At 38.0% G+C, this 23,369-nt stretch overlaps 1 protein-coding gene across 2 annotated transcripts; it reads left to right on the forward strand.

The window, feature by feature from the left end:
* Positions 1-862: 862 nt before the first annotated feature.
* On the forward strand, positions 863-21,512 carry MALL (mal, T cell differentiation protein like). Of its 2 annotated transcripts, XM_087883277.1 has the most exons (5): positions 863-1,022; positions 1,966-2,302; positions 17,732-17,899; positions 18,099-18,236; positions 20,185-21,512. In XM_087883277.1, the coding sequence occupies exons 2-5, from the start codon at positions 2,192-2,194 to the stop codon at positions 20,245-20,247; spliced, it is 480 nt and encodes a 159-aa protein (XP_087739403.1). In that variant the 5' UTR covers positions 863-1,022; positions 1,966-2,191; the 3' UTR covers positions 20,248-21,512. The 2 variants fall into 2 exon arrangements, with proteins under 2 accessions (XP_087739403.1, XP_034283407.1); XM_034427516.3 differs by lacking the exon at positions 863-1,022 and having other exon boundaries at positions 1,028-2,302.
* The last annotated feature ends 1,857 nt before the right edge of the window (positions 21,513-23,369 follow it).

Raw genomic sequence — 23,369 nt, forward strand, 5'->3', positions numbered from 1 at the left:
CCTGAGTCTCCGGAGAAGGGCGGCATATAAATTAAAGCAAAAAAAAAAAAAAAAGTAGATTTATAGAATGTTTACATCTGATGAGTAAAAATGAAGCACATCTCATTTTATTTCAAATGTTTATACTATTCTCAAAAATATAGAAGAATGGTACCTGAACTAATGTGCTCCAGCCAATAAACCAAACCTCATAGCAATCCTTGTTTAGTATGTAGTTACTAGGCTTTCACTATGAACTATCCCAAGGAGAAAATGCTCAGAAACATGAAAGAATGTGCTGAAACAAAATAACATAAACTGTTTCACTTCTTGGCATGAGGTTCAATTTCATTTGCACTAGAGTTAAAAACACGCTTTTGATCAGCAATGTGAGGACAGTAACTAGGGGGGAAAACAACCAAGTCTCTATTACCAAAATACTGTACTATGGTTCAGTAACCAGTTCAGTTCAGTTTCCCTTTGGGAAAGATTGTACAAGTGAAATTGTATGTTTCATGGTTCTTATACAATGCATTCCTGTGCCCACTTGGTTGCATCTTCTTACTTTGCATTAGTTGAAGGATTGGAGAAAGATGCTCAAATGCAGTACAAATTAATTTCCCTGTTACTTCCTGCTCCTCATTAAAAAGAAAGGCCATGTAAGTGCCAAAGACAGGTTGCATTCTTTAGAACAGTGAATACATGTATTCAAAGCTAGTGCTGACAATCAGTTCCTGAAGCCATATGATTGTTCCTCAAGAACATACCCCATGTATTAATTTCTGAACAAAACAACAAAACAGGCATCAATTCCACAGCAGGTTTTAGATTCTTCCTTTTTCTGCCTGTTCTCTATTGCTGTTCTCTATTGCTACCCCTCCCTGTTGGCTTCTAGCAGTACTTGTAAGTAGTTCTTAAGCAGCAAAACCTTCCAAAATAAGCAGTTAAAAAAAAAACACCTTGATTTTTAATCCTTTCTGCTGTAGGAGTGGTCACATAGCCCAACTAATTCAGAGGTTTAAGAGAGGAAGACAAGAATACAGGTAAGAAAGCAATAGCTCGATTTTATTCAGCACTGGCTAGATTGCACTTGTATGCTGTGTATAGCTCTCCGTACTGTATTTCAAAAGAGATGTGGAGATGTTAGAGGGAGTCAGAGAGAAGAGCTGTAGGATGAGATGAGGACCTGCAAGCATCTTCTATGAGCTGAGGATATTTAGGGTGCAAAACAGTGGTGGGTTTCTACCGGTTCGCCCCGGTTTGGGGGAACTGGTAGTGGCGATGGCATGAGGCTCTGCTCACCCTTCCAGACATCATCATGGAAGCTCTGCGCATGTGCAGAAGCTTCTGTACATGCACAGAGGTGCTGCGCACGAATGAAGTGAGCGCACTCGTGTGCTCCTGATTCCAAACTGGTAGTGAAAGTAAGTGGAACCCACTACTGGTGCAAAACTAAATAAGTGTAAGGGAAAACAAAAAAGTTCTTCTCTTTTGAAGCAGCGGGACACAAGTAGGGGGAAATCAAGAAAAAATTGAGCTCAATATTAGGAGTAACTTCCTAAAATTAAAAACACAACTTGTTCTATTGGAGATTTTAAAATAGGCTCAGCTGAAAAGTCCGTTTTTGGGGGATGACTTACCAAATTCTTCCATTGGACTAGCTAGAACAATGTTTTTCAACCTTGGAAACTGCTGGTTGGGGAACCCTGGGAATTGATGTCTTGAATTGAATCTTAAAGGTGCCAAGATTGAGAGACTCCGGACTAGAGGATATGTCAGATTTCTTGCATTATTATTCTTAGAGGCAGACTTGTTGATTCAGAATGCAGATAGATAGCAAGAAACTTGCCAGTTGCAATGCTTAGGAATGGAACCAAAAGAAAACTTGAGCCTCAAAAAGAACCCTTTTAGAAAGAGTCAGAATTTGTAGGTTCATCTCCTTCCGATACCAAAGGATATTTAATCACATACAAATATATCCACCAGGATATTTGACCTCTGATCTCTTATGGATGAGCTGCCTTAGTCTTGGTGGTGTATGAAATTCTTCCACGATGACTAGAGCTACCTGCCAGGCTGGAACTGATTTCACCTTTGACGTCCATATGGGTGTGCCACTGGATACTATTTTAAGCTTCACATGCCAACAGTTCTGCTGCAGAAGTAATTGTGGATAGCAGATCGTAACAACAGCTACACAGAGACAATAGAAATGGATTCCAAAACTTCAGGACCGGCGCCTGGCTGCCCAGCACTTGAAGATATTCCTTCTGGACTGGCCATTTTTAAAACGATACCATATGCCTTAATCTTGCCAGAGCTGGTAAGTCAACTAACTTAATTTTATTGTATTTTTAAAAATTCCTATCTCCAATTTAACATTGAGAAATTTTGCACGCTATGTGGTGTCACTATAGGAATACAAATAGTACACAAAGTCATATTGATGACTCCTGGTACTAGTTACTTGTATGATATATGTAGATTTATGCATATGTTTTTATGCTAATTATGCTCATAGTTAATGAAAGGTTTATTTGAAGATTGGTAAACTTTCCATACTTCATTTTATGAATCAAGAATTGCATATTTTGTTCAGTTGTGCATTCAAGCACATGCCATATATCTGCTTCCCATGTGCACTTTAATTATCTAAGGAGTTGAAGCATCTATCCACAGTTAGCATACAGCATAAAGTTGTACCTTTGTTAGAAGCGAGTTGTGTTAATCTAAAGGAAAAGGTAGTCCTTGATTTAAAACCACAATGGAGACCATAATTTCTGTTGCTAAGCAAGACGTGTATTAAGTAACTTGCACCTGATTTTCTGATCTTTTGGCCATGGTTGTTAAGTGAATCATGCAGCTGATAAATGAATCAAACTTTCTCCATTAATTTTGCTTGTTGGAAGCTAATTGGGAATGTCATAAATGGTGATCATAAGACCCCAGGATGCTGCAGCTACCATAAATGCATGTTGGTTGCCAAGCACCCAAATTTTAATCGCATGGCTATAGAGATGCAGTGATTGTCATAAGTGTGAGGACTTATAGAGATAAAGACATAAGTATAAATTTATAGACTTCTTTATATATATTTATCAATTTCTTTATATATTCTTTATATATTCATATATGTAAAGTATATAATACCATAACTAGTACTAGTATATAATACCATAACAGACATAAGCTGATCATATGTCACTCTTTGTTCCTAATTTTCAGAAAAGTCTAGCTAGAAACCATTTCAGCAAAGGAATGATTAGCTTGGAGATATTAATATTGCATTACTGTATTCAAACTGGTTTACACGGCTTGTGGATTTTTTCCTCCACCCTCCCTAATTACTTTCAGATTATTCAGGTTGACTGCTGTGAAGTTGGGTAAGATGCTGTGCTCATACAGGACTTGCTTTCTGAAGATATGGGTCAATATTTTTCAAACAGTGAATTGTGGAGACAATAATCCAAAGAGCATTGATTTACAGGCTAGTTATAGGTAGGCATGTGATTTCTTGGATAAAGATTGATTCCACTAAAAGTGCTTCATAGGGGAGAAAGGGCAGAGCTGATTAATTCAGGGATAACAGCAGGAAGGTTCATGCAGCAACTTAGAACATTCCTTAATTTATTAATGAATTTGAGTTCGTTAAAAAAACCCAAAATAATAACATGTCTAAAGAAAAGAGATGGAAGCATTGCCACTTTCAGTCTAGTTCAGGGGTCTCCAACCTTGGCAACTTTAAGCCTGGCGGACTTTAACTCCCAGAATTTCCCAGCCAGCAAAGCCAGCAAATTCTGTGAGTTGAAGTGCACCAGGCTTAAAGTTGCCAAGCTTGGAGACCCCTGGTCTAGTTCATTAAACAGGATTCTCCAGACTTTGTACAGGGCTGTTTGTAGGGGAGAAGAAAAGAGGAAGAGAGAGGAGCAGGACCTTCTGCCCTTTCTACTCCTAGTAAATTTCTAGATTTGAGCCACAAAAAATAATTATGCTATGTCAGTCTTGTCAAGGTTTGGGTAACAAAGATGCAGAACTGTTATCTCTTGAGGATTCAGCAGGTATCTTGGATTTCAAAAATCCAGTGCGGGAACAAACCCTAATAGAATGTCCTTATTTAAATGCAGTTGAATTCAGATTGTTAAGTGCTGAGTATTGACAGTCTTGGAGATTCCCTATGGTTACATCCATCTGTGGAACTTGGCTTTCAGGAATTTGTTCTATTTTTTAAAAATAGAAAATCAAAGTAACTGGTCCCCATTACACAGTGTGATAATGAAATTCACTGGGAAGTAGCGGCATTGCATTTTGTATTTTGCTTCACTTGGAGAACTTTCAGGAAGTTATAATTCAAGAGCTGTAAAACATGGCAGAGTGACTATGTTCCTTATGTTAATTGCATTCTCATTGTATGAGGCAGGGATTGTAACTCAACTGGAATTGTGTGTATGTGTGTGTCAGGGGTGGGTTCCACTTACCTTTATTACCGGTTCGCAGCGGGAGCGCGCGTTCACGCTTGCTTTGCTTGTGTCAGATGTAAATGCCTTATTCTCCAATGTGTAAATAGTGTACAGACAGGGTATCAGGGGTTAACTTATTCTTCACTTCTTAATGTATTCATAATTCACCACTCCCACATATAGCTCCACCCATTGTATATATAAGGAGCTACCTACACCATTTTCCCTTGCTTCTATCTGTGAATATTCAGTGAATATAGAATGCCTAATGTAAATAAAAGAATATATAGTTAAATCTTTAACTCTTGTTGATCTTATTGAGTCTGATCCTGAAAATATTGCAACAAACTGGTAGCAGAGGATGGTTAATTGACTCAATAAAAAGCTTTAAAATGTCTAAGAAAGATGGGCCCAACACCAGGGCCTACAGCAAAGAAATGGAAACGGAACAAGAAATAATCAACGAATCCACGAATGCAATTTCGAGAGAATCCGAAGAATACACCACTGAAGACGAAGAAATAATTGATGACCAGGAGGAAATCGAAATAGAAAATAACGAACTCAGGTCAGAGATATTAAAACTATTAAAAAGCCAGAAGAATGATGAAAGCCTCATCGCGAACCTCCAAGATATGCTAAAGAACAGCGGAGCAGCGAGAGAGAAAAACATCACCAATGAAAAACCCAAAGATCCAAAAATAGTGAGTAATATGACTGCAGAGAAAATCATTACAAAGAAGAAAAACGATGATCCCGCGCAAAAATTTGAATGGCGGCCATCTTGGTTTCAACCGGCCTCCAAGATGAACGAAGCAGAGCCAATCAGCAAGCTCAATTCAAAATTTCTGGCGCGAAAAATATTATCGGACAACGAAAACGAAAAGGAAGATTCAAACACCTCAGAAGAATCAGAACCAGAAAGCGAGGAAGATCCAACAAAACACCAAATAAAATCAGCGATGAAAACGCTCTTTGCTGCATTTGGGCCAAAACTGAAAATTACTAAAAAGACACCAAAAAAGCGAACGAGCAAGCCAATGCCTCAAGACCTGCCCGCTCCCATCCTGACTACTAGAGCGCTGACGCCGGAACCCAGAGAGCCCTGCCGATACCGCCCTACGCCGCAGACCGAAGCAAGCACCAACGCTCTCAATAGAAGAGGAAGAACAGCCACCGTCGCCAGAACCCCCAAAGTCGAACCAGAGACCGACTCATCTGAAGAAGAGCAGAGCGAGCAAGCCGCAATGAGGAGAACCTTCCACGACGCCGCCGAAGAAGAAATGAGCAACGCGCATGCGCGAAACTACGCTGACGATCCGGGAAGACATGAACAGGAGAGAAGATCATGCAGACTCGTAGCGAGCATCCCCACGCTGTTTTGCAATTTTCTGCATTTACGAGACCACGGACTACCTCAGGTTGTAAGTAATGGACCCAATAATGTCGGAAATTTACCCAGTGACTTCCCAAAACTAAGGGTTGATGGCATTAATTTACAAGAATGGTATCAACAGCTCCAGGTTGTCTTTATGAAGGAAAACTTACTGTTTTTTATCACTAGTCCCCCAAAAAGACCTTGGACACTAAAAATAGATTGTTTACACCATAGAGCTTTTTTCTTAATAATATCTAGTGTGTCTCCTGCAATGTATCACAGCATTAAGCCAAATTTGACTGTTTCAGAAATTATTCAATGCATGTTTAATTTGTTTCACAGTGACAGTGTAGCCACCACCACAAGGATATCTAAAGACTTCTTTTCATCTAGGATAAAACCAGGGGTTTCCATAAGTGAACATTTAATATCTTTGAACAAAATAAGAGCTGAACTGCATTTGAGGGGGGAGGTGATTTCAGACCAAACAATGAAAAGTGTCATTATCAACTCACTTGACCCATCATGGGACAATTTTATGTCACATTTAGACACAATCAATCTAGGGTATTTATCCATAGAAAGTCTATCTAACAAATTGATAACAGAAGATAATTCTAGAAGGAATCGTTCTAACAATCACACAGAACATAAACCATATAGGAAAGTAGCTTTCCAAGAAAAATATAGTGGAACATTTAAATGTCATAATTGTGGATCCAGGGAACACAATAGAAGAGATTGCCCAAAATTCTTAAAAGAAAGATATAGATCAGAATACAGAAACAAATACGATTATAGACAGCCTTCCATAGAAAGGCATAGATATAGGAGCCCACCAAATCACAGAGAGAATAGAGGGGGCAGAGACAATTCAAAGGATAGAAAGTCTGGTTCACTGAATGGATTAAATAAACAAGACAACACTAACACACAACAAAGTGAGAACAATAATTGGCTTATTGATTCTGGAGCAACTAATCACACCACTAATAACAAAAGTATATTGTCTTCATTTGCAGAAGATAAATTTGTAATTAAGGTAGCTAACCAAGAAAAGGTTCAAGTATTAGGTAGAGGAAATGTAACCTTGCCTGGTTTAGGAAAAATAGAGGGGGTATTACTAATACCTGAAATACCTCATAACATATTAAGTGCCATAAAACTAAGCAGAGATTCTGACATTAACATTGTCTTTTCAAAAGGAAAGGCAACTTTGGAAAAGAATAAAATAAATGTAGGCACTGTGGTGACTAAAGGAGGACTACCTTACCTAATAACAAAAGAAAAATGGTTACATAACATTGATTCAAATATGGAAGATTGTATTGAAATAGATGATGAGAATGTTAGCAACAGTGACAATGATGAATGTAAAATATCTCATGATCACACAGATGCACACAACGATAAGAAGCCAAAGATAGGTAAACCAATTCATGATGAGTGTGCTCACATATTGCATAGGAAGTTAGGACATGCCAGTTTTCCTGTAGTGCAAAAAATGACTGAACACGCAGAAGGTGTTAAAATAAAGAATTGTGAAAATTATCTGGAATGCTCAGTATGTAAATCTACAAAACTAAAAACTAGTCCCAGGCCAAGAAAATCTACCAGATCAACTAACAAAATTTTTGATTTAGTACACATGGACTTAGTTGGTCCATTAACTCCATCAATCACTTATAGGAAACGTTACTTCCTGACAATAGTGGACGATTATAGCCGCTATGGATTTGTTTACACATTAAAACACAAAGATGAAACATTTCAAAAATTTAAAGAATTTTACAAACGCATAGAAACACAACACAACATCAAAATAAAACAAATTATGACAGACAGAGGATGCGAATTCATGTCTAAAGAATTCTCACAATGGTTAAAAGACAAAGGAATGTTACATTACACATCTAGTCCATTTTCTCCGTTCCAAAACGGGATTGCAGAGAGAAAAAATTCCACATTACAAACCATGATTAGATGCACATTGGAAGATGCTAGCTTAAGCAAACAATTCTGGTCAGAAGCCTTACATTATTCAAATTACACACAAAATAGAACATGGTCCAGCATTATAAATAAGACACCATATGAAGTGATGTATAATAGAAAACCAAAATTAGCACACATGCATATATTTGGAGTCACAGCAGACGTACACATACCTAAACAATTAAGAAGAAAGGGAGAAAATGTGTCCAGGAGACTCAGATTTATGGGATATGAGACTGGCACTAAAGGATACAGATTCATTGATAGTAACAACAAATTTATAGTCTCCAGAACAGCTGTGTTCCATGAACAAGCTAACTGGTCTAAATTACATCTTAATGAGATATTCCCAAATAAACATGAAGATACAAAATCTCATGAGAAAGGGACTATAGAAAAACAAAATATCAACAAATATAAAAACAAAACCAAAACTTGGACAAATAGCCAACTCAAAATAAAGACAGATACACTAACAAAAAAGGAAGCAAGATATTTGCATGATAACGATAGTAAACCCGAGAAAATCATTAGAAACACCAGAAATCAAATGCCAAATAAATACAAGGATTATGTAATGCACATGAATGGTGAACCAACAACACCCAATACATACGAGGAAGTGTTAAAACTTCCTCACGAAGAAAAAGAAAAATGGGAATTAGCAATGAAGAAAGAGATGGAAAGTTTACAAGGACTAAATGTATTTACACCTGCATCTGCACCTAAAGATAAGACAATTATTGGTACCAGATGGATATATAAAATTAAGAATTTAGAGGGAGGAAATACTCTATACAAAGCTAGATTGGTTGCACAGGGTTATGCACAGAAATATCCAGAGGACTATACTGACACGTATTCCCCCACTGTAAGAACAGAGAGTGTCAAAACAGCTCTAGTGGTAGCTTCAGCACTCAATCTAGACGTATTCCAATATGACATACAGACTGCGTACCTACACGCAAAATTAGATAAAGAAATATACGTGAGAGCACCTCATAGTCCATACACAAACAGAAATGAGACTTGGTTGTTAAACAAGAGTTTATACGGGCTAAAACAATCTGGTAAACGGTGGTATGATTGTTTAGTAAAAGTACTTAAGACCATGGACTTCAACGCTACCACTGCTGATAATTGTTTCTTTGTCAAGAGGGGTGATGATTACATTGAATTTGTATTGATTTATGTGGATGACATTTTATACATAGGAAAACATAAAGAAAGAAGAGAAACTTTTGTAACTAAACTAAATGAACATTTCTCATTGAAATCTTTAGGCAAGGTAAACAAATACCTTGGTGTCCAAATTAATAAGACAAAAAGGGGATTCAAACTTACCCAGAGAGATAAGATCATAGATCTTTTAAATAAATGCAACTTAAACAATGCCAAACCTTGTGATACCCCTATGCAAACTGACTTTCTAAGGAATTCTGATGAATCTTCTCCCGAGTTCAAGGACAATACATTCTATAGATCAATCATAGGTTCACTCCTTTACATATCTAATTGGACTAGACCGGACATCGCTTTACCACTCAATTTATTATCTAGGCATGTCAGCAAACCAACAATGTACCACTGGGAAGCTGTTAAAAGAATTTTAAGATATTTAAAAAGTACACTAGACTTTTGTTTAATGTTAGAACCTAATGATATTAAAGAACCAAAGCTTACGTGTTATGCAGATGCAGATTGGGCTGGAGACACCTCATGCAGAAAAAGCACATCCGGTTATGTATTTCTCTTAAATGACTGTCCAGTTTACTGGTACACTGGTAAACAAGAACTAGTGGCTACTTCAACAACAGAAGCGGAATATGTTTGTTTATCCAAGGCCGCAAATAATCTTGTATGGTTTAATGATTTAATTTCAGATGTCTGGAAAAAACCTGCTCTGCCTTTTGTTATGCATGAAGACAATAAAGCAGCCATTGAAATATCTAGATCTGATGCCATTGGACAAAGATCCAGACATATAGATATAAAATTTAAACATGTGAGACAATTATCTCAGGATGGATTTATTAAAGCAGTGCATTGCGACACTTCAGAACAATTAGCTGATATATTAACGAAGCCTTTACCTTCTAAACAGCATAAATACTTAACCTCTAAGTTGTATGTTTTGTATTGTCCTGAATCTGAATGTAACTGGTGTTGTATAACGAATCGGCATTTAGAGGGGGATTTGTCAGATGTAAATGCCTTATTCTCCAATGTGTAAATAGTGTACAGACAGGGTATCAGGGGTTAACTTATTCTTCACTTCTTAATGTATTCATAATTCACCACTCCCACATATAGCTCCACCCATTGTATATATAAGGAGCTACCTACACCATTTTCCCTTGCTTCTATCTGTGAATATTCAGTGAATATAGAATGCCTAATGTAAATAAAAGAATATATAGTTAAATCTTTAACTCTTGTTGATCTTATTGAGTCTGATCCTGAAAATATTGCAACAGCTTGCACGCGCTTCTGCGCATGCGCAGATCACCCAAAATGACGTGGCGGGTGGGCTGAGCCTCCCACCAGTTTTACAGTTTTACAGTTTTACAAACTGTGAGCAACCCACTACTGGTGTGTGTGTGTGCATGCATGTAGTGCTTGTGTATTTTTTATTTATATTAAAACTTCAGCAAAGATTGTGTAAATAGTAAGGAAGATTACTTTGATGCAATCTCGGTTGCCAAGGCAACCAGTGTTAAAATATATTTTAAATCCAAGCTACCCAGATAACATTTGGAAGCAGCACAGATACCTCCCTAATTCACTGAAATATAAAAGTCAGGAGGGTACACCAAAACCAAACTTGAAGATTCTGTTATCATGGTGAATCTTAATAAAAGCAATTTTAGCCTTCTTGTGGAGTTGATGTTTTTGTCTGGTTTATTTAGTGGGACTGAGGGCTTATAATAAAAACTGAAGCAAGCAAGAAAACAATAGCATGTTAGTTAATGCCTTCTTTGCAATATTGCTCCGGAAACCATTCCTCAATGTGGGCAATGCATCTTCACATCCATGATGGCACAAGAGAACCCAATGACTGTAATAACAGTGGTTGCCCTCAGGCATAAAACATGGGCAGCTCAGTGGAAGAGGGTTTCTGTTTTCCACCATCATTTTCACAAGTGACACAATTGACAGTTTGCATGAGAGAGCAACATGAAAGTCTGGTGAATTGCTACAAATGACAAGCCTCTGGGAAGAGGTTGATTTAAATTGCATAATTCTTCATGATACATATATTTTAAAATATTTATTTCTTTGAGTGTTAAGGCAAGGAAGGCTATTTATGAAGGATATCGTGACAAAAACGAAATATAAACTGGAATATGGCTGCTTATGTGGGAATCAAAGTTAAGATGAAATACAGGAACATGCCTTTTGATTTTCTTTACCCCAATTCCTTTTTAAAAAAAATTCTTCCTGTCCCTTAAAATATTCAAGCACATCTGGATCCCAAATGTTTCTTTACTTTTCTGTGTCTATGGCCAGAAGCAACTTAGACAATGTCACTAGAGCAGCAATATTCTGCACTCAAAACTATCTGCAGCTCAATGAAGGCAGATTGTTCTCTTAATTGACTTTTTATCCTACCTTTCTTCTAGGAGCTCAAAGCTACATACCCTGATTTACTATAACAACTCTGGAAAGTAAAATTGGCTTTAGAAAAATGACTGGTAATACTATAGCTAAGCATCGTCTTGAACCTGGCACCTGGCTGCTTCAGTTTAGAATATAGTTTTGTACAATATGGTCTTTGTGTGTGTGAATATTGCACTAGCTAATATTTTTTTTTGAGAATTTATAGAAACCACAATTATAATATAGTTGCAACTGTACTTCCTATGCAAAGAACCTGCAGTTTACAAACAACAAGACAACATACTGTAGATAGATAACATTATGGCTTTTAAAATAATATGTGGAAGTTTCATTTTGAATGCTTTTAATTTTCAATGCATATTCCTACACTCTCCATCTTGAAGAACCTGTTTGATAATTTCTCAGCAAGGGGGAGCGTTAACTTTCTTGACAGTAATCCTTGCTCACTGGCATTCAGTGGGTGTGTGCCTGTTGGTGGGTAATCAAAAGAGTTCAACATCTTCAGATGGAGTTTTTGTTTTTCTTTCTTTCTTGGAAATGAAGTGGGAGTGGTGGGTACTTCTGGAAACACCTTTACAAAGTATGCTGAAAAAGGTATGCAAGAACCTGACAGCCAAAGAGAATTGCAGAGCCATTAATGACCCTTAAAGTGAACAATCTGTTCATAGCCTCCAAATGTAATCACAGGTGTTTTTCTTTGTCTGATTCATAATCTTTTCTCTGAATAATGACTAGTTTTGTACATATAATATTTCAGGAAGTCCCATTTAAAGATCTCTGTTTGATTCTAAGTTGACGTTTTGTGCAAAACAGATCAGAAACGGATATCAAATCACTGCTCCTATTCAAGACAAAATTTTGCTTACACTAACTTCTTCAAGATTTTGAGCAAGGGTTTTTTTCTTCTTGCTATACCTACAGAAGCCAGTGACAGGATTTGGGACATTATCAACACCAGGAATCTGTTTTATTAGGGTCTAGTATTAGGGAGACAACAAATAGGAAGCACTCAGCACAGGGAATGTGGAGACCCGTTCCTTTGTGTCTGATATTGCCGTGACGTCAACCGGAAGTCTGTTGTTGTTGTTGTTGTTGTTGTTATTATTATTATTATTAATTAAATTTATATACCGCCCTACTCCCGAAGGACTCAGGGCGGTGAACAGCCAAAAGACACATAGACACATACACATAGTACAAACGTTAAAAACCATTTAAAAATACATTAAATACTTTGGTCCAAAACACCCCAATTTATAAAACAAATTTAAAAGCAATTAAAAGGGAGGTTAGGCCAGACAGCCTGCTGGAATAAAAATGTTTTGAGGGCACGGCGGAAAGTGCGCAAATCCGGGATCCTCCGTATCTCTGGGGGGAGCTCCTTCCAGATGGCAGGTGCCCCCACAGAGAAGACTCTCCCCCTGGGGGCCGCCAGTCGACATTGTTTGACCGACGGCACCCTGAGAAGACCCTCTCTATGGGAGCGTACTGGTCGGTGAGAGGCTACTGGTGGCAGAAGGCGGTCTCGTAGGTACCCCGGCCCTAAGCCATGGAGCGCTCTAAAGATGGTAACCAAAACCTTGAAGCGCACCTGGAAGACCACCGGGAGCTAGTGCAGCTAGCGCAGGAGGGGAGTCACATGGGAGCGCCACGTTGCTCCCATAACCACCTGCGCGGCCGCATTCTGGACCAGCTGGAGCCTCCAGGTGCTCCTCAAGGGGAGCCCCATGTAGAGAGCATTGCAGTAGTCCAGGCGGGACTGGACTACTGTTAGTTGTTATTTTAATGTGGATTTGTTGAGATGGCTTATTGATGACAAAAAGGGAATATAGGCAATCAATATCACTCATGGGTAACATCCACCAAAATAACTATAATACTAATCTGGCTAGGTTTGTGGTATAGGTGTCTATGTAACACGATCCTATGCATGAGAGCTTAGAAACATGTGTGCTTAGCAGGGAACTATAGGTAGGTGCATCCGCAGCACAACTTTATGCATGTATACATAGAGCTTGCACACAAAGGCAAGTATACATGCAACTGTTGTCTGGAAAGATAGGATTGCAATTTTAAGTCAGCCACAGGTCTAGCACAAGCCACAATGATGTCATAGCATCATTTGCACTGACGTAATGATGCATATGATGTCATTTGTCAACCCTTCCCTCTGAGGACAATCACAATCATGATGAGTGAAAAATGGATAAGGGTTAAGCAGGCTGTTTGTGAGACCGGAATTCGAATATATGTCGGGCCTAATATAATTATATTATATTTTTAAAGAAATACGTTGATTATTTAGATCGCAATTCTAAAAGGAGAAACCTCACTGAATATAATAAATATGCACAAAACTGAACTAAAATGTACTATTGTCCTGCTGCTCAGAATATGGTGACAGATGGCGATGATGAGGATGAGGAATTTTGTTGTTTAAAGTGCTAAGACCACCCTTTGTTTAGCACAATTATTTATATACTTGCAAGGCTGCTTTACTCTCTATGGAATAAGTCATTTTAAATATTTATCATTATACACATTGTTTTTTAAATAAAAGATTTGTAATGCCTTACCATTTTTAGAAAAAAATAAATATTATTTATTTATTTATATAAAATAAATAAATAAACTTTTAAAAATATATTACAATTTTAAGCAAATTTTTATACATTTGTGACATACAGCTTTTTTTCATAATTTGTCCTGCTGTTCATAATCAAGGAGATCAAACCAAACATTTTGATCATTAGTCATGAAGCTAACCTTCTACCGAATTCACAAAGAACAAATGTGATTGGAGTTGTAACTGCCAGCTTCATGTTTTAATCATATATTCTGTATTCAGCCAATGCTGTTAAATTAGTGTACAGCCTTGCAAGGTCTGGTTTCCACATTCCAGTGTCAAGATAAGATAAACAATATTAAGAGAGCAGAGAGTTGAATTCCTGAACCTGAATGTGAAAGGGAGTGGTTGACCTTGGATGAGTAAATCCAAGAGCCTTGATGGCGCAGCAGACTAAAGCACTGTTAAGTAACACCAGGTGCCTGCAATTACTGCAAGTTCAAATCTCACCAGGCTCAAGGTTGACTCAGCCTTCCATCCTTTCGAGGTAGGTAAAATGAGGACCCGGTTTGTGGGGGCAATAAGCTGACTTTGTATAAAAAAGGAACACCGCTTGGGGGGGAACAAAAGCCCTACTAAGCAGGTATATACAAAAGTATGAAGGCTATTGCTTAACGCATTGTAAGCCACCCTGAGTCTCTGGTAAAGGGCGGCATATAAATCGAACAAATAAATAAATAAATAAATAAATAAATAAATAAATAAATAAATAAATAAATAAATGTATCTACATTAATTGATTGCAACCTGCCCTGGTACATAGCTTTAATATAAACCCGTAAACCTATGAGAAAAATTGATCCACTCTTTTCAACTACAAAATACCATTCCTTGTCAATTTGAACAGGTAGTCTTGAAGTAATGAATGTAATGGAGCCTGCCCATTTCATTCGTACCGTGAGGATTCGTAGGAGTGAATCTCGTACCTCAAACGAAATCACTCCCTGCTTTTCACCCATGCATTCACTAATTAAATGCGCAGTTCATTAAGTGCACATGAGGGTGGGGAAGGCCATGGGTGGGGGGGAGCTAGTGATGGAACAGGCCCCCAATGCCTCCCCAACCCACTAAGTTAGCTCATGCTTCCCCCTCCCTTCCCGCCATGCCAGACTAACTTACCTTACAAGATCTGTCTCCTCTGTGCTGTGGTTTCTGTGCCTTTGAGGGAGAGGAAGAGTTGATGGAAGCTCCTGAGTGCTGTAATATCGCACGAGTTCAGGCACCTATCCTCTTTTGCAGAGACTGGGTGCTTGAACTCTCATGAGATCACTTTCATTCTGGGTGTGAAAAGTGTTTGCGGTGCCTTTCTCCTGCTCTTCCCCCCCTCCCCAAACTCCTTTCTGCTACCACTGGAACACTTTTCACCAGGAAAAGTGAAAAGCCACCCGCTTCGTTTTTAAGTATCCTATTTGCAAGGAAATGAAGATTCCAGCCCACGTCAGTTCTCCTTACAGGTGAAAGGTGTTTGGGCACCAATGGGACGCCATCCACTCTGTTTTCAAGCATCCCACTTTTTGCTTACTTTTTATTGTATAAGAGCCAGTTAGGCCTACTGATTAAATCACTGGGCTAAAACTGGGAGACCCTGAATTCTAGTCCTTCCTTAGCCATGAAAACCAGCTGGGTCAGTCACTCTATCTCTCAGTCCAACTCGCCTCGGAGGGTTCTTTTTATGGGAAAATAGGAGAAGGAAGTTGTGTTGGATATGTTTGCTGCTGTTATTTGTAAAAATTATAAAGGTGGGATACAAATAAATAAATAACAGACAAAAAAGATCAAGCTATTAAAAATGACCCAATTCCCTCCACTTGCTATTTACAGAATGCTCTGGTGGCAGCAGCAGCAGCAGCAGCAAAAGCAATAGTAAAGTACACAACTTGTCATTTACTGATTTTTCATGATACTTCCATAATAAGACTGACCCTCTTTGGAAATTGCTTTGGCAGATAACGTAGCACAGCACAGAACACTGATAAAACCTTGCAATGAAGAATAAATATAGTCCAGTTTGGTCACCAAATATTAGTTACAGGGCGAAAGTCTCAATTCCTCAGACTTCCATTTAGGGAAATTTGGATGTAATGGACAAAATTTTACTTTGCACATTTCTTCAGACTTCAGTTTTATTTCACATTTTCATTTCCAAAGCAGACTGGACTATTAATATGCAATACCATTGCATAATTGATCTTTCAATGGAATTTGCATTCATTTATGTCACTTGTGCAAATGATGGCTCAATGGCATAAGTGACATAAATTAGTGACATTCATTTATTTAAAATTGGATTTAACAGACATTCAGATTTAATGGACAATCCCTTTCCCCCAAGTGCCTATGGAGATTCTCAGTCATCAAGGTCATGGTTGTCCCAAAATGGTTTTTTGAACAGGCAACTGGACATTCTGGTTTTTCTTTGAAGATGTTTCGCTTCTCATCCAAGAAGCTTCTTCAGCTCTGACTGGATGGTGGGGAAACATCTTCAAAGAAAAACCAAAACGTCCAGTTGCCTCTTGAAAAAGCACCTTTAGGTTTCCCCCAAGTGGTTTCTTCGGGTTTTACTTTTTTAACAACAGTTTTCTCAATGGATTACTTTAGTTTCTACTACAGTATATATTGTTCAGGATGGAAATATTGAACATCATTGTTTAAAATATTAGTATTTCTCCTTAGGATTCAATGTGAAGTCATGTAATAGAAATACAGTGGTCATTCTCTAGTTTATTTTTTTCCTCTCTCATGCATTTGTTTTTATTTTGTTCTTGATTTAGCTTTTTTTTAAAAAAAGTTTTTGCTCTTGTTCTTGATTTAGCTTTTTTAAAAAAAGTTTTGTTTGTTCAAAGAAAAAGAGATGAGGACTGGTTCTCTTTTGTGCCCTCTTTGAACAATTATTGCTGGTTTTGCACTTTGTCGACTTCATATTAACCACAGTATATGCATGTATTATTCATCCAAGGGAATTATTTTTAATTTGGACTAGAAGTTTCTTAGGGGGAAAAAAAACCTTGCTGATGTTGCATATTTTCATAACAGCCTATTGCAAACATATTTACAATTCATTATTTAAATAATATAAATACTTATTCTTCCTGAGCATCATTCCTTATGTAGCCAATATAATACTGGAAAAGGAAGAGAATATAGAAAGGTGCTCAGCTGGAACTGGTTTCATATACATGCAGTTTTCAGACCCTGAGATGGTTAGCCTGACTAGGTAGCTCAGTGGCTAAGACATTGAGCTTCTCGATCAGAAAATTCAGCAGTTCGGTGGTTCGAATCCCTAGAATAGGTCTCCTGTGTGAGCAGGGGGTTGTATTAGATGACCTCCAAGGTACCTTCCAACTCTGTTACTGGTTCAACAATGATTGGTGCAACATCCTGCTAGCTTTTAAGATTATATATGAAACACTTGTCCAATTAAGCTTCAGTTGGACATTTGTGCATGGATATGTTGTTGTCAGTGTGTTTACTGTGCTGTTTTAAGATAGATCATTTTACATGGTGGTATTATTTGTACTTTAGCCTTCTGCTCCAGAATTACATTTTAATGAAATGTATAAATCAACCAATCAACCAAATAAATAAATACAGGCATAAATCAGAGACTAAACCAATCCGAAATGTAAAAAAGTTTAATGATAAACATTTATATTTCAACATTTTTCACCCTGACAGATCTTTGGCTGCTGGGTTTGGATCCTTGTAGCAGCTACCACGGTGTATTTCCCTTTGCTGCAAGGATGGGTCATGTACGTCTCGGTCAGCTCCTTTGTCATCTCCTTTCTGCTCCTCCTGAGTTACTTGTTTGGCGTCCATAAAAACTTTGAATCCTGGAGAATTCTGGTAAGGTGGCAACAACTCCTGTAGCTTAAAGAGTTTTGAAGTGGGTAAATACTCTCAGATTGTGAATGGGCTGCTTACTAGGATGACTTTGGTCTGTACTTCATATGCAATTCTGCATAATAATGAACATATCCTGAAGGATTCCACATTTCCTTCTTGTTTTTTAACCCTGTCCATATCTACGTCTCTTTTCTTTTAGGACAGTCTTTACCATGGAGCCACAGGCATTTTTTACCTGAGCGCTGCTGTGTTGCAGGCAAATGCAACAATCCGTTCAGAGACGGAAGTGCCAGCAGACGTTATCCCTCTCTATTATCAGCTCAATGTTGCAGCCACGGTAAGAACCTCACATCACCTGAGCAACTACCTGTTCTGTTTGAAAGCTCACATTTCAGTTCTTGTTGGTGACATTTTATTGCTGGAACCAGAATGAAAATAGCAGGGCAGCCCCTGCTAGGCTCAACATTTCAAAAAGTGTTCCTTTACCCACTCAGCTACTTCATCTGTTTCCCATCATAATACTCTTTCACTTAAATACATGCTTTGCTGTTTTTATGAAGAAAGTACTAAGTCTTAAGTCCAGCCACTGTAAGGAAGTTCTTAACAGACTCAACTCAACTCATAGTCTGTAGAGATTCTCAGTCATCCAGGTCATGGTTGTCCCAAAGGTGCCTTTTTCAGGAGGCAACTGGACTTCCTTGTTTTTTCTTTGAAGATGTTTCGCTTCACATCCAAGAAGTTTCTTCAGCTCTGACAGGATAGTGGAATCCTTCCATTCCCCACTATCTTGTAAAACTGAATGGATGAGAAGTGAAACGTCTTCAAAGAAAAAACAAGGAAGTCCAGGTGCCTCCTGAAAAAAGCATCTTTGGGACAACTCAATTCATAGGTCACAAGCTAGATAATCTTTGTTCTGAACTGTTGTTTGCATTAAATCGCTGGTTAATGAACCTGGATAAATTACCCAATACTGGGTAAAAAGTAGTTTTTCTTTGGAAAACAACACACAAATCCACAACAGGGACATTTAAATTGACTTAAAGATTGCCATGTGTACAAATTTTTTTGTAAATCTCCCAAAGTATTCCTATTAAGATGAAACTTGATGAAATTACCAATGGAAATTTGTTGAAATGACATAAAAGTTAAACTTAATGATATTATTTTTATAATATATGTACATCTCTTTCTCCTTCCTTCCTTCCTTCCTTCCTTCCTTCCTTCCTTCCTTCCTTCCTTCCTTCCTTCCTTCCTTCCTTCCATTTTTAAAAACATTTTTGTTATACTGTGACACCCCCCCCTGCATGAAATGCCACCTAATTTGAGTAAATTAAATTAAACTACATTACAATTTTGTAAATTTACTTTTGGCTCCAGCTGTTACCTTTTGGAATACAGGCCCTGCACATTAAAGGCCAAATGTAATTCTTAATGGCTCAAGTATGCACAAAGACCTGTTGTAAATCAGTATTAACTTTCACATAGCACATGACCTGTTTTATGGGTCAAGCATGGTATTGGGTTTATAATGAAGAGCACTTTTCTATAGAAGAAGCCTTCCCTTTCCTCCGGCATAGGGTTGTAGGCTACATGAAAATACACAGCAAGAGATGATAAAATATATAGACTTGTAAAATGTTCTATACATTCTCCAATTAATAAACAAAATAATTATTCCAGGATAGAGATTAGGAGGTTTTGAGTGTAAACAGTGTAATGGACTTGCAAGTTAAACTACTCCATCAGACTATAGGAGTTTAACTCAACAAGAGAACTAATAGCCTAAGTGCTGGGGAGGACAAAGCCCTGAGCATCAGAGAAGCATTCCCAGTATAAGATGGTTTGTTCATCCCACATGTTCCTTTTGGTTAATGGTAAATTTAATCTGCTTCCCAAGCCAAACAGGTATACAAAGAAGCTCATGGTTCATTAGGAAGGCCTGCTCTTTTGACACCTGGGTTTTTTTTGGAGGGAGGGACTACAGCTCACATGCCATTACAAAAATAGAAGTTGTATGCTAACACCTTTGGAGGCCAGGAGCCTGGAAAGTTAGAAGCTATGTGACAAAACTGGTTTCTATTGTGTTGTCTCAGATTTTCTTCACCTTCATTTTATCTTTCAACAACCCAGCAAGCTGGGTAGCTGAAAGAGAAACAGGTGTGAGGTTAGTTCTTGACTCATTTGGAACGAAATTTGAAACTGAATTAGAATTATTCCTAGTCTGATATACTAACTTGCTTTGGGAATGGAAATAATAATGTTGCCATTTTTTCTCCCTTTTTCAGTTGTTTGCCTTCATCACCACACTGCTGTATATTTTGCATGCCTTCAGCAACTACTACCACTGAAATGACATGAGCTGGAGTCTGTATACTCGAACAAACAGTTAACATTTAAGAAGATAATTCAGTTGCAACTGAATTCACCCATCAGCTGGCACAATCTCATTTTAGGTGAAGCAAACACATGTTTGTTAAAACCCGTATTGTAGCATATTGCTGAGTTCTGTATGTAAAAGTACTCAATTTACTGTAATCTGATCCTTGAGTTCTCATGCCTGTAATTATCCCAAATAATTATTCCCCCCCCATATCAAACCCTCCATAAATATTGTACATAAAATAGGGGGGATTTTTGAACTTTCTGTCTTCAGTGAACTATCTTCACGTTTCCTCTTCTGTGAAGGAATTCTTGTTGGTTTGCTATAGTATCTTGCACATGGCAGAAGATTCTGGGTTCATATTCTGAGGTGCCCGATTCCCGATTCACACAAACCCTAAATGAAATAGTGTATAGCAGTGTTTCTCAACATTGGCAGCTTGGAGATATGTGGGCTTCAACTGGCTGAGGATTTCTGGAAGTTGAAGTCCACATAATCTTCAAGTTGCCAAGAATGAGAAATGCTGGTTTATCGGATATATTATAATGCTACACAACTCAGTGTATGCCTTTATGTCATCCAATCTCTTGTAGTTGAAAGCCACAGGAAAGGTTGTGTAGTGGTTGGCAATTTGGGAAGTGTGTCTGTTTTCTAATCAATAAAGCTTCCAGAGAATTTCGGATTCCTCTACAACACTGCTTGAAAACTATTTCCCATTTGGATGCAACAAATTATTTATTAAGGCTACGGCAAATAATCTGTTGCCTCCAAATGGCCTGGGGAATAATTATCAAGATGTCTGGGAAGAGAAATTCACACGCATTATGGTAGCTGTAATATAAATGATTTTTATCTCATTAACTTTATGTGTGATTTCTATCTAAAGTAAGCACGAAGCTAAAGTGGCAACATAATACAAAATACCATCTGTTTATCTATTGGGGTGCACATTCACACACAAAAAGCAAGATTACTCCTGTGAACTGAAGCAGATTCATCTTGTCCTGATGTTAACTAAATCTGAAAATGCTGTGCAAACAGCATTCCTTTCGGTAATGTTCATATATGTAAAAGTATTCTGCTTTTTGTTATTACAATATATAGAACGTTTGTTTTGATGTAGAAACATGAAGTAATTTATTGGTAAACTTGTGTTTTTTAGTTCTGTTTTATACTGATGTTTCAGTTAACTTATCTTTTGCCAATGAATATAACTGACTTGCCTCCTTTGCCAAATCATGCAAGTGTTTTAATTGCTGCTTTATGAGTGGGGTTCAGGAGTGTTATTCAGCAGGTTCTGACAGGTTTTTGAGAACCGGTAGTGGAAATTTTGAGTAGTTCGGAGAACCGGCAAATACCATCCCTGGCTGGCCCCAGAGTGGGGTGGGAATGGAGATTTTGCAATATCCTTCCCCCAGGAGTGGGGAGGGAATGAGGATTTTGCAGTATCCTTCCCCTGTCATGCCCACCAAGCCACACCCACCAAGCCACACCCACCAAGCCACACCCACAGAACCAGTAGTAAAAAAAATTGAATTCCACCACTGGTGGGGTTGTGCCATTGCAGATGCAAAAAATGTATTAAGCCCATAATTTTATCAACAATTTTAGGCATCTTTAAACTATTATATAGGAACTACAGAAGATGTACTTGTCAAGACTGAACCTTAAGGAGCTTTAGGAACTCCCGCCAAAACTTTGCTGTAAAGTGCACCTCCCCACATTTGTAAATGTGTGTGACTGTTAGGCGTTACAGCATACATAGGACATAATTTATTTTTAACTTCACCTATCTTTCTCTGGATTCAAAATAGCAGTGTCCATAGTTGCTTCCAGCTTTTGCCAGAAGGATAAAACAGCACTGGGTCACAAACTCTGCCCCCCCATGAGGTAAATGGGGATGTCTTGGGGATGTGACTTGTATTGCAATGTGTCAAGATGCTGCTGACTTCAGTCGGAGCCCTCTTGGACCCTTCTGCTGGTGCCACTGCTTCAAAGACCTTGCTACTCCATGATAAGTAATGCTAACACCAATCCTGAGAGGTACCGGTAGTACTCGTCCCTTCTGTTTGGTTTGATAGTGCAGCCAAATTCTTAATCTCAATTTGGGCTTCCTCCTTTTCATGGGATCTGTTTATCAAGCACGCCAAGATTTATGAGATAAAACACTTTTGTCTAACTTATCCTTAAACTCACAAGGAATACTGAGAATTCCTTCTATATCTGCACATGGAGAAATATAGGCACCGAAATTACTTTTATAGTTTTTTTAAAAGGAAATTAAGAGTTCATTTGGGCTTATGGCTTTGAAGTGCTGCAATGTTTTTTATTTATTTTGCTATACCACCAACTGCCAAAGTCTCTCATCACAATGTCAGCATTACAAAATACTTTCTGATGTGGAAACTGCCTCCTCCCATCAAATTAGAACATATATTTTTAAGTGACTAAAATTTTATAAAATCAGCATAATGCTACATCAACATTTTTGCATGAAAAATTAGCATTAACACATGCAAATAAGTATTGAAGTGAGGCTTCAAGCAACTTTCTTTCCAAGAAGAGAGGATTGTTGATTTCTGAAGCGGTTTGTTCAGCTCTTCCAAGTTACGTCTGACTGTTTGAAGTTATGATGGCGCTGAAAAAAATGACTTACGACTTGGTCCTTGCACCAACAACCATCGGTCTCCCAGTGGTTACTGTTGTGATTTTGAGAGCTTGGCTACCACCAGCATTTGTGGTAGCATATGATCACCGTTTGCAATCTTCCTATCTGGCTTCCGACAAGCAAAGTCAATTAGGAAAGTGGCAGGTAGTCACAGGTTGCAGTCATGTGATGTCTTGTTTAAGGACTACTTCGCTTAGCAATGGAGTTGTGAGTCCCAATTTGTGTCATTAAATGAGGAATACCTGTACCTTCAGTGGGCTAGTAAGAGAACATTAGTATGCATTGCCTTGCCTTGTCTATGAATGCAGGTAGTCCTTATTTATTGTCTGTCTTGTACAGTGACTATTTGCAGTTTTGACAGTGATAAAAAAATTAATATTGAAATCAGTCCACGCATTTACAACCTTCTCAGTCTTTAAAGC

The sequence above is a fragment of the Pantherophis guttatus genome, chromosome 1 (genome assembly GCF_059756535.1).
Source record: "Pantherophis guttatus breed Tessera chromosome 1, ASM5975653v1, whole genome shotgun sequence".
NCBI classification, from domain to species: Eukaryota; Metazoa; Chordata; class Lepidosauria; order Squamata; family Colubridae; genus Pantherophis; species Pantherophis guttatus.